The sequence below is a fragment of the Lampetra planeri genome, chromosome 14, assembly GCF_965212315.1.
Source record: "Lampetra planeri chromosome 14, kcLamPlan1.2.h2, whole genome shotgun sequence".
In the NCBI taxonomy this organism is placed as follows: domain Eukaryota; kingdom Metazoa; phylum Chordata; class Hyperoartia; order Petromyzontiformes; family Petromyzontidae; genus Lampetra; species Lampetra planeri.
In genome coordinates, this window is record NC_136120.1 from 5,592,754 (window position 1) to 5,607,852 (window position 15,099).

Here is a 15,099-nt window from a genome sequence, read left to right on the forward strand (position 1 = left end):
TGAAGATGTAATTTCAGGGCTGGTAAATAATGGGTATTAAAGGCATTTGCTGACATTTCAGACTGTAGTCAAATACTAATATTATACAATTCCTTCTCCATTTCAGGATTCAGAGGAATGCATTGTAACTCCCAGAATAAAAATGTACTATTGGAGGAAAGTGTACAAATATGTGTACGTGAAAAGCTACAATGATATTTCGCATTTGACCTTTGTAATATGACCAGCTAATATTACTTTGTAATAATTTTGTGCAAAGTTTACACCGTATCAAATGCATGGTAAACAAACAAAATAAAAACCCAGAAAACCAAAACATATTTTGCTTCTAATCTAGGACTTTGGTAATATACAGAGGAGCCACTCTTTTTGATACACTCTTGCATGAACTTTCATAAACTGTTGCTCTTCCAGCCACAAAGCTCGGGATTAATGTTAAAGGTTGACATTAGGAAAATCTACTTCACATAAAAAAGAATGCGTGCTAATGGCAACCCTTAAGTATGTGCCCTTTTCATATTAAAACTGACAATTGGGTTTGTTTATTTATATATATTTCCAATTGCATACGGTCCACTCACTCACATCTCTAAATAGCCCGCATGTCACGTCTATAGGGTGGTCAAGTGAATGTTTATGGTTCTGCCATAATTATCCTCCGAAAATAAATTGCACAAAATGTATTGAGAACTATGCGCTACGTAGGTGGTATTTAAACTTATTAATGCCAAGTACAACCGATTAAAAGAAGTTAACCTCAAAATAACTTACAGAAAATTATGATGCTAGTACATATAACCTCAATTATAGCCACTTACAAAATGTCACCACATATTTGTACAAGGCTAGGTACAATTTAAAGCGAAATGGAGTGTTTATTCCCCATGTCATCATTATAGGCCACTGTCTCTTCACTGCTGAAGAAAACAAACCTCCGTGTCATTGCCATTCATTATAATTATATGATTACCACAACAACAACCGCATCTGCTACTAAGTGGCGGTGACATCACCACGGTGCCTGTGCCAGGCTATGTGCACGTTAAGGCCACATGAAGTGTCGAACGCCCGCTGGCAGGAAGTCACGGGACAGCCCCAGGTGCCATGGGTCGACTGACTGAGATGACTGAGATGACTGGCCGATGCACCACCTGTCCCCCCTACTGTGCCAACTTGCTGTGTTTTAGCCACCTGGCGCTCCGCTCATTGTTGTGAGCACAACACACACACATGCACAAATAGGTATCTGCCAAATAAAAATAAAATTAATACAGCCAATGTCTGAGAGGGTTTGACCTTCTCAAAGATGTGAAAACTACAAAAAGAGGAAAGTTATATGAAACCGCGAGTGCTGTAATGATATGTCAGAGCGGCCGAACTTAACAAGACACAATTGTGGTAAACTTGATCCCTCCTTTTGGATGGCTGCAGACTTTACCAGAAACGTAGAACAATTGTTCTCCATTTGTGTCACATTTGACATGCAAGTGAATTGTTATTTACCTTCTTGATGATTTGCCGGAAACATTGCAAATATTTTATTCATACTTGGGCTAAACAATTTTGCGTCTAAATCCCTGACTAAAAGTTGATCTTTCGATTTAAAGCTTTCGTGACTGCAGGGATTCATCTTCTTGGTTCTTTCGGTAAAGTCACGTAGAAGGGAAATAATAAAATAATAAAAATAAAACAGCTATCGTGCTGTGACGGTTCCACCTGAAGACGGAACGTCGTGAGAATTATTTTATAATGTTTTATTTTTATTATTTTATTATTTCCCTTCTACGTGACTTTACCGAAAGAGCCAAGACGATACAAGTTGATCTTGAAACCACACGTAGGAGGGGGGTCTGGTTAGTCAAGGTTAAGAGCAGTGAGATGGTACCACTGGGATTCTGGGTTTGAATTGGGGCAGCCACCCATGGTTAAGAAGGATTCATAAGTGTATTGCAGTGAAGAGTGTTGTGGTGCAATGGTTCTGCACACTCGACTTGCAACGCAGTGGCCGCTGGTTCATTCTCTCGGTGCCACAGTTGAAACAATGCCACAGTTGAAACAATACAGCGGGTATCTTAAATATCCCCCCCCCCCCCAGTCCCCACCTGTGTCCACCCCTCCCCGCCATTGTCCACCCAACGGTATAGATAGGTACACCACATGATATATGTTTTTTGGGTTAGATCGCGTGGAGATAAATGTGTCGTTAAACCCTCCACCACCCGACACAGCCAATTAGTAAGGTTTGTCACGTAAACAAAACGTGCCAATTCGTTACGAGTTCAGCTCACCGGTGTGTTGGAGAGTAAACCCACAACATTTACAATTGGAGTACGACGTTTCGCCAGTAATTACAACCAGCCTCATCAGGCAACAGCCAGAGTTGCGGAGAAATCTAACCCAAAAAACATCCATTATGGATAACATTGGTCGCGAAAGCCTACGTGTGAAACAATTACACCGCAGTTTGCTGATGCGTAGGTCGTAAGTGCTGGGGTAAAGTGTGGGTACGCCCCACCCTCTTGCAAAATGTCTGGCCAGCACGGAAGAGCAATCCAAGTACCCTCCAGAGGGGCTCTGGCAGAGGTGGGACAAAGTCATTGTTATGCAAGTCCAAGTCGAGTCGCAAGTCATCAAATTCATGACTCGAGTCTGACTCGAGTCCAAGTCACACGACTCGAGTCCACATCTCATAGGTGGGACAAAGTCATTGTTATGCAAGTCCAAGTCGAGTCGCAAGTCATCAAATTCATGACTCGAGTCTGACTCGAGTCCAAGTCACATGACTCGAGTCCACACCTCTGGGCTCTGGAGAGCGGGCCAGTGGACGCCCCCCCGGCGACCAATGGCTTGAGACAATCGGAAGGCTGCACCTTTCCCTGAACCTCATTTTGTCGAGTTGTTGGCCTCAAGCCCATTTGCAATGACTGCACAGAAACCACATCATATTGAATTTGGGTTTTCACTTAGTTTGGCACAAAGTTTCAGCTCTCGGAATAAAATATTAAATATTTGATTGATATGTGATCACAAATGTTTGCAGAGCATTCAAATGTATGCCCCTGGTGTTAACGAAGAGGTATATTGATGTGGAGTACTTTCTCAGGGCTGATCTCTAACAGAGCATGGTGCTCTGTCAGGTGTGAGCATGGCAAATGGAAATGTCTTTATCTGATGACATAATACTAATAGCACTATTAGAATATAATGTATGTAATATTGGCGGGAATTCCACCAGAAATGTACCCAGTTATCTGATGTTACTGTAGAGGAGTAACGCGCGTGGGGTTTTGCAAACAGTGGGCATGCACGTGTGAGAAGTCACGTCAAGGCAAACAGGTGCGGAGAGTAATCCAGAGAGAGACGACCAATTAGAATGCATAGCGGTGATTGGCTGGCTGCAAATGCAGACACGGTGTAGGCGCCTGGGAGTCTGCAGATGGAGGCGATCGCAGCAGATGCCACGCACGAGAGGAGACGGGAGGAGCAGAATAAATACGGCAATGTGTGAGGCAGGCGTTGAGTTGGTTGGAGTGAAGAGAAGAATGAACACCAGAGAAGTCCCAGGCCCTGCTCGCCACACCTCCTCCTCTCCAGCGGTGATGGCTGATCCCCCACTGGAGGCAAGAGCGAGGTTGGAGAGGCGAGGGTAGAGAGGCTAGCAGTAGAGTAGCTAGCGGAATCCTAGGTGTGAGTGCGTGAAGACTAGCAGTAGAGAAGCTAGCAGAGTATATAACGAGAAGCTAGCAGAGTGTATAGTAATAGGCCAGCAGTGGAGAGGCTAGCAGAGTGTATGGTGGGAAGCTACCAGAGTGTGTAGTAATAGGCTAGCAGTGGAGAGGCTAGCAGAGTGAGAGAGTGGAGCGCGCGGAGCGTGGCAGACAGGCTAGCAGAGTGAGAGAGAGGAGGCAGTGGAGAGGCTGGGAGAGAGAGAGCGGAGTGAGCGAAGCAGGCGAGCGGCGCAAGTGGGAGAGTTGCGAAGAATTTACGTGGTGTTGAACGCGAGGAGTCCTGTTCGAATAAAAGTGACACAGGATAAAAAAAAAGTGGTCCGCGTGAAATAACACCACTACATTACTATGACATCCAGCAGTTCCTTACTGCTTGTGCAGAGGCATAATTCATGCAATTTCTTGAGCTTGGATGCTCGTGATTTACCATTCCAATGGGAAAAATAGCCACGACTGAAAATATATTAGCATACATTATGGATCTTCATTTAAAGCTTTCGTGACTGCAGGAATTCATTCTCGTTGGGTCTTTAGGCAAAGTCACGTAGGTCTACGTGACTTTACCGAAAGATCAAAGAGTATACAAGAGTATACTGTACATTATGGAGTTATAAATTAAAATTATTTATTTTAAAACCAAACATGAATTGAATGATGCAAGCCTCCTTGTGTCAGTAATTCCACATTTCTAAACCTGTCAAGAATGCCTTTTCTATCGAATGAATGGAATTGTGAACTCACATTTATAAGTGGGTCTTTTCGATTTAAAATGACAAAGCTGGAAAAATGCAGCGACAAAACACTTCGCAAACGAAAATTGGGAATGTGTTAAGTACACCGTGAAATTCCAAGTTAGGATTCCGTGTGTTGATACGTTTTCACTGTGCCTTGTCTTTTGTAACCTGGTCAGATAAAGAGCCACTGTCATATGAATACATTTCAACGTAGACAATGCATAAGCACGCAAATGCATTCACACGTGCATACACATGCACAACAAAATATGTAATTCGCAAACCAATTGGCAGTTACATCATCACGGCGCTTGTGTCAGGCTAAATGCACATCGAGGCCTCATGAAGTGTGCACAGCTTGCTGACTGGTGACGGTACAAACTCAGGTGCCATTGGTTGACTGAGATGGCTGGCAGGTGCCCAACCTGTACTCCTCACTGTGCCAGCTTGCTGTGGTTTAGCTACCCCACGTTCTGCTCGTTGTTTTGAGCATCATACACACACAAAAACAAAACAAAGATCCCCGTGTTGCCTTAACAGACTGTTGGGGCACACATCACACCAGATACTAATTTTAGGGGTGGCCCAGCACTGGTTCAGATAATCGTCACTGGCGTTGGCCGTGAGCGGGAATTGAAATTGGGTCGCCGGGTTCGTAGCGCAGTGTGCTAACCATTACACTTCTGCTCACAGCACACATACACGCGAATAAAATCGCAACGTAAAATAGATGAAGATCTTGTATATAGTTACATAGTCTATTTGGGCAATTACTGTGAGTGAGCATCTATGAAAGCCGCATGGTATACAAAGGGCCAAAGGGGTGGTGTGGTGAGCACCACAATCTGGCCACCCTTGTCTGTGCAGTACTTTATAGTTACAAGCCACACTGATACGTACTCAATTAAGGTTGAGTCAACATAGGTAAGGCCAGAGAGATGATCTAATTTCACTTGACACTGATATTATTCATAGCCAGGATTCTGATTTTGTGCAGTCTGTCGTAGAGCAATGTGCTCACCACTGGACCATGGACTTAACTCAAACACATACTGCACAAACATACGTGATACTTACAATAAAATACGCACGCAATTTGAGTTTTTTTTGAAGGGTAACAATCATCTTTGGGCATGCAATTTTAGTGCCTCAGAAAGCAATGATTACTGTTGAAAAGCCTGGGACTATCAAATAATACTATTGACCACTTAGATTCAAATATGATCAGTTTCATTGATTTAGGAACACTAATTATGAGCTCCATGAGCTGCCCAGCTACCTTCATCAAATTCATGACAAGGAGGTTAAAGATGCAGCCTTGCAATTTCCTGCTCATGCCACTGCTGGCAGAAGGGCCTCCACTCAAGGGAGCTCTAGAACAGCCCGGTGATTGGTCTATTCTCCGCCAATGAGCAGACACTGCTGAAGGGGTATGAGTACCCACACTTTACCCCATCAGCTGTGGTGTAGCCATGTACACTGTTGGATGCACAGTCCTCTAGATTGTAAGGCCAGTGTGCTAACCATTACACCACGGGAGCACCTGTGAGGAAATGATGTGGAGAGAAGTTTAACAAATATATACACAATTAGCCTAACATGAATATCTGTAAAACCCATATCAATGCTACAAAAAATGTCCAGTTTATCAAACCTCAGTAGGCTTTTAAAGCCACAGGTCACATTTTAACTTAATGAACAGACTGCAGTTCAGCAAAATGACCTTTGACAAACGTGTTGTGTAACGTCCTAACGTAAAATGACCTCGACTTGAAATATATACAATTGCTAAACCAACCTCTGGATGATCCTGTATTTCTTAAAGTTTCAGACAAATGGTTGCAAAGGGGATTGCACAATGCAGAACACATTTACAGCAGCGCAGGTTGAATTGTTTATGCGGAGTTTCAGATCGATCTTCGCATACAATAACTAAACCATCGACAGAGAAACGTAACTATCACTTCAAAGTGGAATGTAATTTTCTCGTAATCTAAGTCTAAAAAAATAGCAATTAACTAGAGCTTGCAAAACCGATGAAACTGTACTGTTTATGATATAAATGTCAGGCCTATCAAGGCCAATAGCTTTCACACATATTGTATTACTCTGCAATAATAAATGGATAATTTTGATTTGAAGCACGATATCTGCTGCCTTGTGACATCGTGCTGCTCGCAGCAGATATGGCGGCTATCGCGATTTTCACCTGAAGACGATGGCTTGTGTTGCTATCGAAACGTCGTGATTTCTTTCGTGTTATTTCTACCTACGCGACTTTACCGAAAGAACCAAAGAGTATGTAATGAATGGATAGTTGCATATATCCACTTATAATAAATATAACAATCAAAGAAATGTTGATTGCATAAAACATATGTGAGTTTACACTTGAAAAATATATATGGTGTGTTTAATTGGAATAACTTGTGGGTAAGAGTTAATAAAATACAACCTACAAGGTAACCAGCTGAATCAGAGCTCAGATTAGTAAGTCTATAAGTTCTAGAACGATGAGGCAGATTCCATTTCAGATGCCAAACATTGAAAATGTGTTGTTTGTAACAATAACATATTATACCACTTTTACGTTCAGCTTACTGCTCAGGAGCCCACTGCAAATGGCTTGCATGCAGTGATGTGACGTTGACTTCTGCTGCTAACTACCGGCATGACCTGAATACTGGAGCCATTTACAGTTTTCAGCAGTAAATGACAGCCGTTGCAAATTAATCAAGCGGGGGTGGGGTGTCTTATTTATTAGCCACTTTTAATATATACCTTGCGACATAAGCTGTCACTGCTGAGATCGTGGGTTAAAATCCAGTGATTAAACTGAATTGAATGTGGTTTTGCACTTTAGTTGGCCAACAGTTCAGAGCCGAGAATAAACAAATAGCAATATTGCTTTGAATGTCGTGCTGCAATCTCATAACACAGGGCCTGTGGGGAAGTGCTCTCCCGATTATGGTAGAGGATAAAAAAGCCACTTGAAGATGTTTTTCTTATTCATGTTTTTTCTGCTCCATGTGATTTCCGAATGATGTTTACTTCTCACGACGTGGTGCCAATAGCAGAACAGGAGTACATTGTGGCAAAGAAGAACACACAAACCCACCCCCCATTGCATGGCATAGTCACCTGTTCAGCACATATTGTCTCTCTTTTGTATGGCATTTGAAACGAAACTGGAAAAAATGATAACTGTATGTTGAGTTTGATAATTATCATTTATATTTTTTATTACTGATGCCAGGGAATCGATTATAATCAGTTATAAAAATTTGAAAAATCAGAGGTGTACAGTATAGCACCCGTAACTGAGCATCGATTACGGACTGCCTATCATCGCTGGCTATCATCACTGCCCGATAACGCAGTCTGCGTGGAAGCCTGTTTGGTTAGCGGAGAGTGACGAGCAAGGTTCAGAATACATGCCACTGTTTTTTTCTTCCATGGTTGAAAATGTAAACTCAGGTTTCTGGAATAAAGTAAAGTGTTTTAATTTGCAGACACAAACACCCAATTAACTCTTAACTCCTACTAAATTTATGCGAGTATTATTATTGTGATTCATGTATTCACACGCTGTTTGGTAGGCATTGTATCATCGTAAATAAATGTCTAACAAATTTGCCTCATATAACACAAAACAGAGCGATACAAAATAAGTCGGTGTAGAAAATGTAATAATAACTCTAGCTACGAACATTAGATATCTCCGTTTAAGCAAATGTAAACGAATCAGCCCTATCTCACTAGGCTCATCGAAAAGAAAGTAAATTGATGGTCAACATATGCTTTTGACTTGAGTAGTATAAAAGCTACATAACGTCCAGACCACCCACTGGCACCCTCAGGCTTCCTATAACATATCCACATCGCACATTCTGTTCCAAGAACACAGCGTGATCTCACAGCTTCCTGGAGGTTATATTTCGATGCATATTTTAATGTACCAAATGTCATACTTGAAATTTCGCCCAAACCACATGCAGAAACACAGTTGACTTTTTATACATATGTAAAGACGACTCTACTGTCATTACACATTTATCCAATCTAAGACTAGTAGATTCACACTGCCATATTCTTAGCAGTGTATTCTAATTATGTCAACACCTTTTCCATTTGGCAGGGTACCTCAGTGATAAAGTGAACAGCTCGCGATCAGACGGTTGCAAATAAAAATCCCAGTTCGGGGTCGACTCAACCATGCATTGATGAAATGAGGATCACTTTGTTGGAAATTCAAAAGTGTTTGTCTAAAGTGAAGACCCCAGCCACCACCATAGAAATGTGGAATTTCCAATATTGACTCAGGACTATAAATGGGAGATCCGTATTGTTCCTAGCTCAATAACGTTTTTTTTGTTCTCCTTACATCTCTGACACACTCAATGCAACACCATAAATACAATTCTATTTTCATGACAGATTATTAAAATAAAGTACATTGGCATGATGCAGTTCACAATCTAAATGAGACGTCAGATATTTCACAAAAAATTGTGATGAAATAAATGTCGCGCTATCCTATATGCAGCACCATGGAAAGCTATTTGAACAACATTTGCATGTTATGTATGCCATTAATATAATAATGTCCAGATGGTAATATTACATTAGCATATATCATTCATTATACATTTTTGTAAGATTTTTTACATTTGCTTTGATTTTTGCTAAAAACTATTTTATTAAACATTTCACCTGGAAAATCCCTCGAGATGGAACATCTCATTCTCAATTACACCATACAAACATGTACGAACATGAATACAGTATGCATTTTAAAGCTATTTTTTTTTAAACCAAGTATTTTATTTTTTGTCCCAATTTTATGTATTTTTACAATTTTTCACAAGTGTTGAGTCAAATTAGCTTGCATCAAAACAAATATAATTTATCTCCAAACTTTTAAACTATTCAGGATGGTATAGGTCATGTTTATAGCTTTGCAGCCAAAGTCATATTTCCTTCAACAAAGTACAGGAGACTTTCAGCAAATGAAACAGCCAACGTGATAAGAGCCAGAATTCCATTACCAGTTTCTATTGGACTGAGGGCCACTTGGGATTCATGGCATCACATGGCTCCTTTTTGGACGCAAAGTCCCAATGTTAAATTAGTGGGATAAAAAGGCTGAGTTATAACCTGAGCCCTACCAAGAGTGAACACTGCCCATTGACAGACCCACATCAAAGCACGCAGCATCAGAAACTCCGAGGGTGAAAAGTCACTGTTAACATAGGACCTGCGAAATATTAATCATAAATCGTAAAACCCTACACCTGTCCAACAAGACTTACAATAAGATGTTTTTTTCTCCAAATGTATATTATCAACCCCAGGATATGAAGAATACTTCTTGAAAGTTTTTTTAATATGAATTTCCAAAAGTCACAAAATGCAGAAAACTTTCCAAATATTGTGCTTAGTGGTCATAAACCCCACACTCAACAAGAAAATAAACAATTTCATATTGCCATCTTGATGATATATATTTACAGAGAAAACCATCACTGATCTTAATACTAATTTCTATTCATGTCCTGCTTGGGATGTTTTATTGTTTTCAAAGTATTCTTGCATGAGACAAAAATAAAAATACAATGTTCTCAGAAATAAATAAATAATTGGCCCCTCAAATAACTGATGTCAGGGACTGACAATTAACCCTAATTGATGTCAGGGACTCAAAGACATGCACAACATGCGTATTTATTTGTGAGTGTAGGGTCGTATGCCAGTAATTCAGCCACTTTAATGTAGGATTTGCACATCTCATAGAGGTGAAACCATCATGTGAGGAAAGAATGCCGAAACTGCACACACAGGGCAAAAACCTACTTTCTCCACTGCCTCCTGCAGGTGCTATGTTCCCTGTTGGTGAGAAATTTATACACATGATGGTTTCACCTATGTCAGATTTACATTCAAGTAGCTGGTTTAGTGGCACACGGCCCCACACTCAACAATGAATATGCATATTGACCATGTGCACCATGGTCTGCCTCCACGCCGCCTCGGGTAGAATGGCAGTTACTGACATCAATGCATTTTAGAATTTTATATACGCATTTTATTTATCACAGCTTGTAATTTAGAAAAGTTTGTTTTAAATAAAACACAAAGCTAACAACAATAACGGTAAATGATGCAACTATAATACAATATGAAGCTAAATGTCGACATTTTCTTTTTTAGGTACTGCAATAATGTTGAATTAAACTTACTCTCTGCCCAGAATTCCCGGCCAAGCCAGGAAACCCATTCAGAACACCCTGGGAAAAAAACATGACAAATACAAGAATGCAAGTAACGACACCTTAATTTGGTTTTCTTGAGTGTGTGTGATAATATACACACTCAGATGTACAACGTTGCTGTGATTGTTATTGGTTTTTTTATTCTATGTTAATAATTAAAACAGAGTGCTGCATTAATAACAATAATAATGATAGTGATATTAATTGTGATTATTATACGTTAAAATCAAAACAACATTTTAGTCCATCAGCCTATGGTGCCTAATAAAGAAATGTTATTCTTCAGCAGAATGTTGTTCTTGTTACTGTACCAGGCAAACTCTAGAACCAAATACAACTTTCGGTGACTTCATGATTAGAGTGAGGCCTACAAAACAAAAACCTTACTTGGGTTACCTGGTGTTAGGCAACATTGCCGTCCACCAATATAGCGTGGGGCTTGTTTAATGCAGACAGGAAAACTGCACAAAATCCCGTATGCACTCCCATGTAGTGGCTGCTGAAGTAAAAGTGTATGTTGTCATGCATAATTTAATTCCTCAAAGGCCACCATTCTAACAAATCATATACCGGGCACAACGTTGCTGCATTGTGCTGAGTGGAGCCCTTGGTATTCATGGAGGACTTGTCTGAAATAACAGCCAATCACAGGACACGGTCTGCTGATGAAATGAGTTGACTCAAAACTGGCCCACATTTAGTTTGCTCAAAGAAATACGACTGTAATAGATTTGAGCAGTTGTCACATTGGCTGAGAGACTAAAATGTTGTTTTATTTTTACAGGTGAAACAGACCTCGTGATTTTATTGTTTTATTGTTATGATTGCTATAATCCACAACGTGCCATGACAGTGCTAAATAAATATTGTAAAATTCCACGGCATCATGACTTAACACAAAATGTTATTCATACAACCTTTAAGAGGCACAACATACCCCTGCCCCAGAGAGATCAGGAAAAGCAGGTGGGCCTTTGGTGACTGGATATCTCTGCGATAAAAGTTTACACAAGACTGTCACAAATGCATCATTAAATGCCGCCAAGCATCGAGATATGCATTTCACATATCTGAGCAGGATATGTGGTTTCAAAAAGCAGAAGACAATTGATCCTTTAGGTATACTGGGCATTGACACTAGACTTCGACATTTAATAATGACAAAGAAACTTTCAAATACATATCACAAATGAGAACTATTAACAAGAGCAATATATGTGATTTAATATGGCATTTCTTATATTTATTTAAAGGTTAAACGTGTTATACATTTTTCTTTTAAAAATCAAATGATCAAAAATTACTTTGTAACATTGTTACAGGGAAAAATAAAACATCATAAATATTCAATTGCACACAATGGTTTCCTTATGGAAACCAAACATATATTCGAGACTGCAGGAATTAATATTTTTGGGTCTTTCGGTAAAGTCACGTACATAGGTTCAAAGAAAAGAATAAAAAAATTTACAGAAAACTACGACGTTTCGATTGCAACACAAGCGGTCGTCTTCAGGAAAAGGGGGGTTAGCTTCCAAAGGAAAACTGTCTATAAGGGTTTGAAATGGGCATAGCCCAAATGTCAGCAGCCAATGATAATGTAAGTGGTGGGCAGCCAACCTGACGGTGTTTAGTTTTCCACCAATCAAAGGGCTGCCAGGTGAAAATTAGCATGTTAAAGAGAGATTAGCATGTTAATGGGAGATCGCAGAGCCGCAACCAAGGGGTCGGCACGCGAAGTGACTGTAAAGAAAACGCAAGTTTGAAATGGGCGTAAAGCACAACATTGGAAGGTGGTCGGATGGGAACATCATAGCCAATTATGACTTAAACTGGTTGATAACATCCTTCCATTGATTGCTCAGTTTGTACCCATCTTCTCGGTTTAAATTGTGTCTGTGTCTATATATATGGATGGCTTCATGAACTAATCTTTGTTGATAGCCAGTGGGCTTGCAAAGTATCTTCGTCTTAGAGAAATCAATTTAAATTTTCACCTGGCAGCCCTTTGATTGGTGGAAAACCAACCACCGTCGGGTTGGCTGTTCACCACTTACATTATCATTGGCTGCTGACATTTGGGCGATGCCCATTTCAAACCCTTATAGACAGTTTGCCTTGGAAGCTAACCCCTCTTTTCCTAAAAACGACTGCTTGTGTTGCAATCGAAACGTCGTAGTTTTTGGTTATTTTTGGTTATTTTCTTTGAACCTATCTACGTGACTTTACCGAAAGACCCAAGAATATATTTGAGAATGTATTAACCTACCATCCCAAGCAGGACCTGTATTTTATAAAACCTTGAATCAGTGAGGTTTTCTTCAGGTAAAGTTTTTTAAGTTCATAATTTATAATAACCGGATTAACAGCAGAATACAAGCATGGCTATACTGTACAGATGAGTCCAAAAGATAATTACACCGGTATGCAGTTCTCAGCTATTTTGAGCTGGTGGCTGTTATGAGGCTATGTGCACACAAACGATGATATCATCTCAACATACAAAGCATTAATGTTATGTTGTGATTCCGAATAATCGTTTTGCATTACTAATCTAATTATTGCATTCATTTAACAATACATTTTGGTAAAACAAGGACGAAAATGTGGCTACGTGAAATATTATGTTTAACAGAGCAACAACATAATTTTGCAATAGTTTGTTGAAAATGCTAATTATGATTTGAAAATAGAACTGGCATACTGCTAGGATTGTGATTCATACAATTTTTTTGTATGTCATAAAACCCTCCTCCATCCGACACAGCCGATTAATAAAGTCTTCACTTGAACAAACATAGCAATACATACTTGTTTCAGCTTACCGGTGTGTGAGAACACAATCTGACAACATTTAAATGGGCACGACATTTCATTGATAGTTACAAAAAGCATCATCAGGCAGGAGCCAGAGTTGCGAAAATGTCCTCCTTTCTTGGGCCTTAAATCGGGTGTATGATGTCATCAATGTGCATTCACAAGGGAGCAGGGAGTGGCAGGAAGTGCTACTTATGATGAATGTATTGACATAAATCATGTTATTTTATCTTACGATAAGTTACGTGAGCGAACCGTCACACCCATTTAAACGTTGTGAGATTGCTCTAAACGGTGTATTGTGCATTTGTTGTTGAAGCAGTAATGAATAGGCACGTTTGTTCACGTGACAACTTTATTAATTGGCTGTCTGGTGGAAGAAGGTATACGACTCACATTTTATTTATGTGATCTGACCGAAAAAGTTAATTATGAATAAATAATATTTGTTCACGGAAAGTATCCGTGTTACATTTACTGTGATTGTCTGATGATGGTAAAAATAATTGCGTTCAAAATGATTATTATTACTTACACTTCCTCCAGGGACATTGGGTGGTCTGGCAGATCCCTGGGAAAAACAAACAAAAATGGTAAACAACACAAAATTAAACTGAGTTGGAAAAAAAATCCCTTCCAAAACTGGATTTTTAGTGACTCACAAACAAATAATATATATTTGGAAACAATAACATGCAATACCTTTGATTTAAAGCTTTCGTGACTGCAGGGATTCATATTCTTGGTTCTTTCGGTAAAGTCACGTAGAAGGGAAATAATAAAAATATAAAAAATTCTCACGACGTTTTGACTGCAACACAAGCAATCATCATCAGGTGTGAAGTCCAGGTGTGATGATGATTGCTTGTGTTGCAGTCGAAGCGTCGTGAGAATTTAATTGTTTTATATTTTTATTATTTCCCTTCTACGTGACTTTACCGAAAGAACCAAGAATATGCAAGACCTTGTTGCTGATTGCAAATGTACATTCTTTGAACCTTTCAAAATGCACTTCAGTCTAATTGGGTTATCAACATGCCACAAGCGAAACAATAAAATTGCAGTCCCTTGTGCTTGTTTTTATTTTAAGCTGCTTTTGGTGGGTGTACATCTTAACTCGGTTACATGCCATATAGTATAACGTGTGTGATTAAAAATGCATTCTTCTGCCAAATTTCAATAGACCACGTGAAGAAAGTGTGTTCTATAATGTTCTGCTCATATAATCTGTTGGCCGAGAATATAATGCCGCCCTGACTTTCTCTGGCCACTTCCCACTTGCCGCAACCACATCCAAAGAGCTATAGGACTGCCAGGCAAGCAAGTGCTTAAACCCCAGCCAGAATAAAACCAAGTGCAGTCATCTGTTTATATACAGCGTCATCCATTTACAGACACCTCACTGCTCTCTAATTATCCTGTATTAATTTATTCTCAACAGTGGATTTAATATTGTAAAAGCAATGGCTGCCGTATCTTACAGTTAACGGTGGTGGCATGGATTGAGAGTCACGGATCTGTGGTACATTTTACATACACAGCGTGTGC

The 15,099-nt window shown here is 39.8% G+C and overlaps 1 protein-coding gene across 4 annotated transcripts in view; it reads right to left on the minus strand.

Moving 5' to 3' along the window:
- LOC144722331 (uncharacterized) overlaps positions 1 to 15,099 on the minus strand; it is a 156,873-nt gene that overhangs the window by 69,382 nt on the left and 72,392 nt on the right. For 3 of the 4 annotated variants that reach the window (XM_078600504.1, XM_078600506.1, XM_078600503.1), the window contains 3 exons: positions 14,087 to 14,122; positions 11,672 to 11,725; positions 10,702 to 10,749 (listed from right to left, as the gene is read on the minus strand). In XM_078600504.1, coding sequence (XP_078456630.1) covers positions 10,702 to 10,749; positions 11,672 to 11,725; positions 14,087 to 14,122 — 138 coding nt within the window. The remainder of the gene's footprint in view (positions 1 to 10,701; positions 10,750 to 11,671; positions 11,726 to 14,086; positions 14,123 to 15,099) is intronic. The other variant, XM_078600505.1, reaches the window with a different exon arrangement.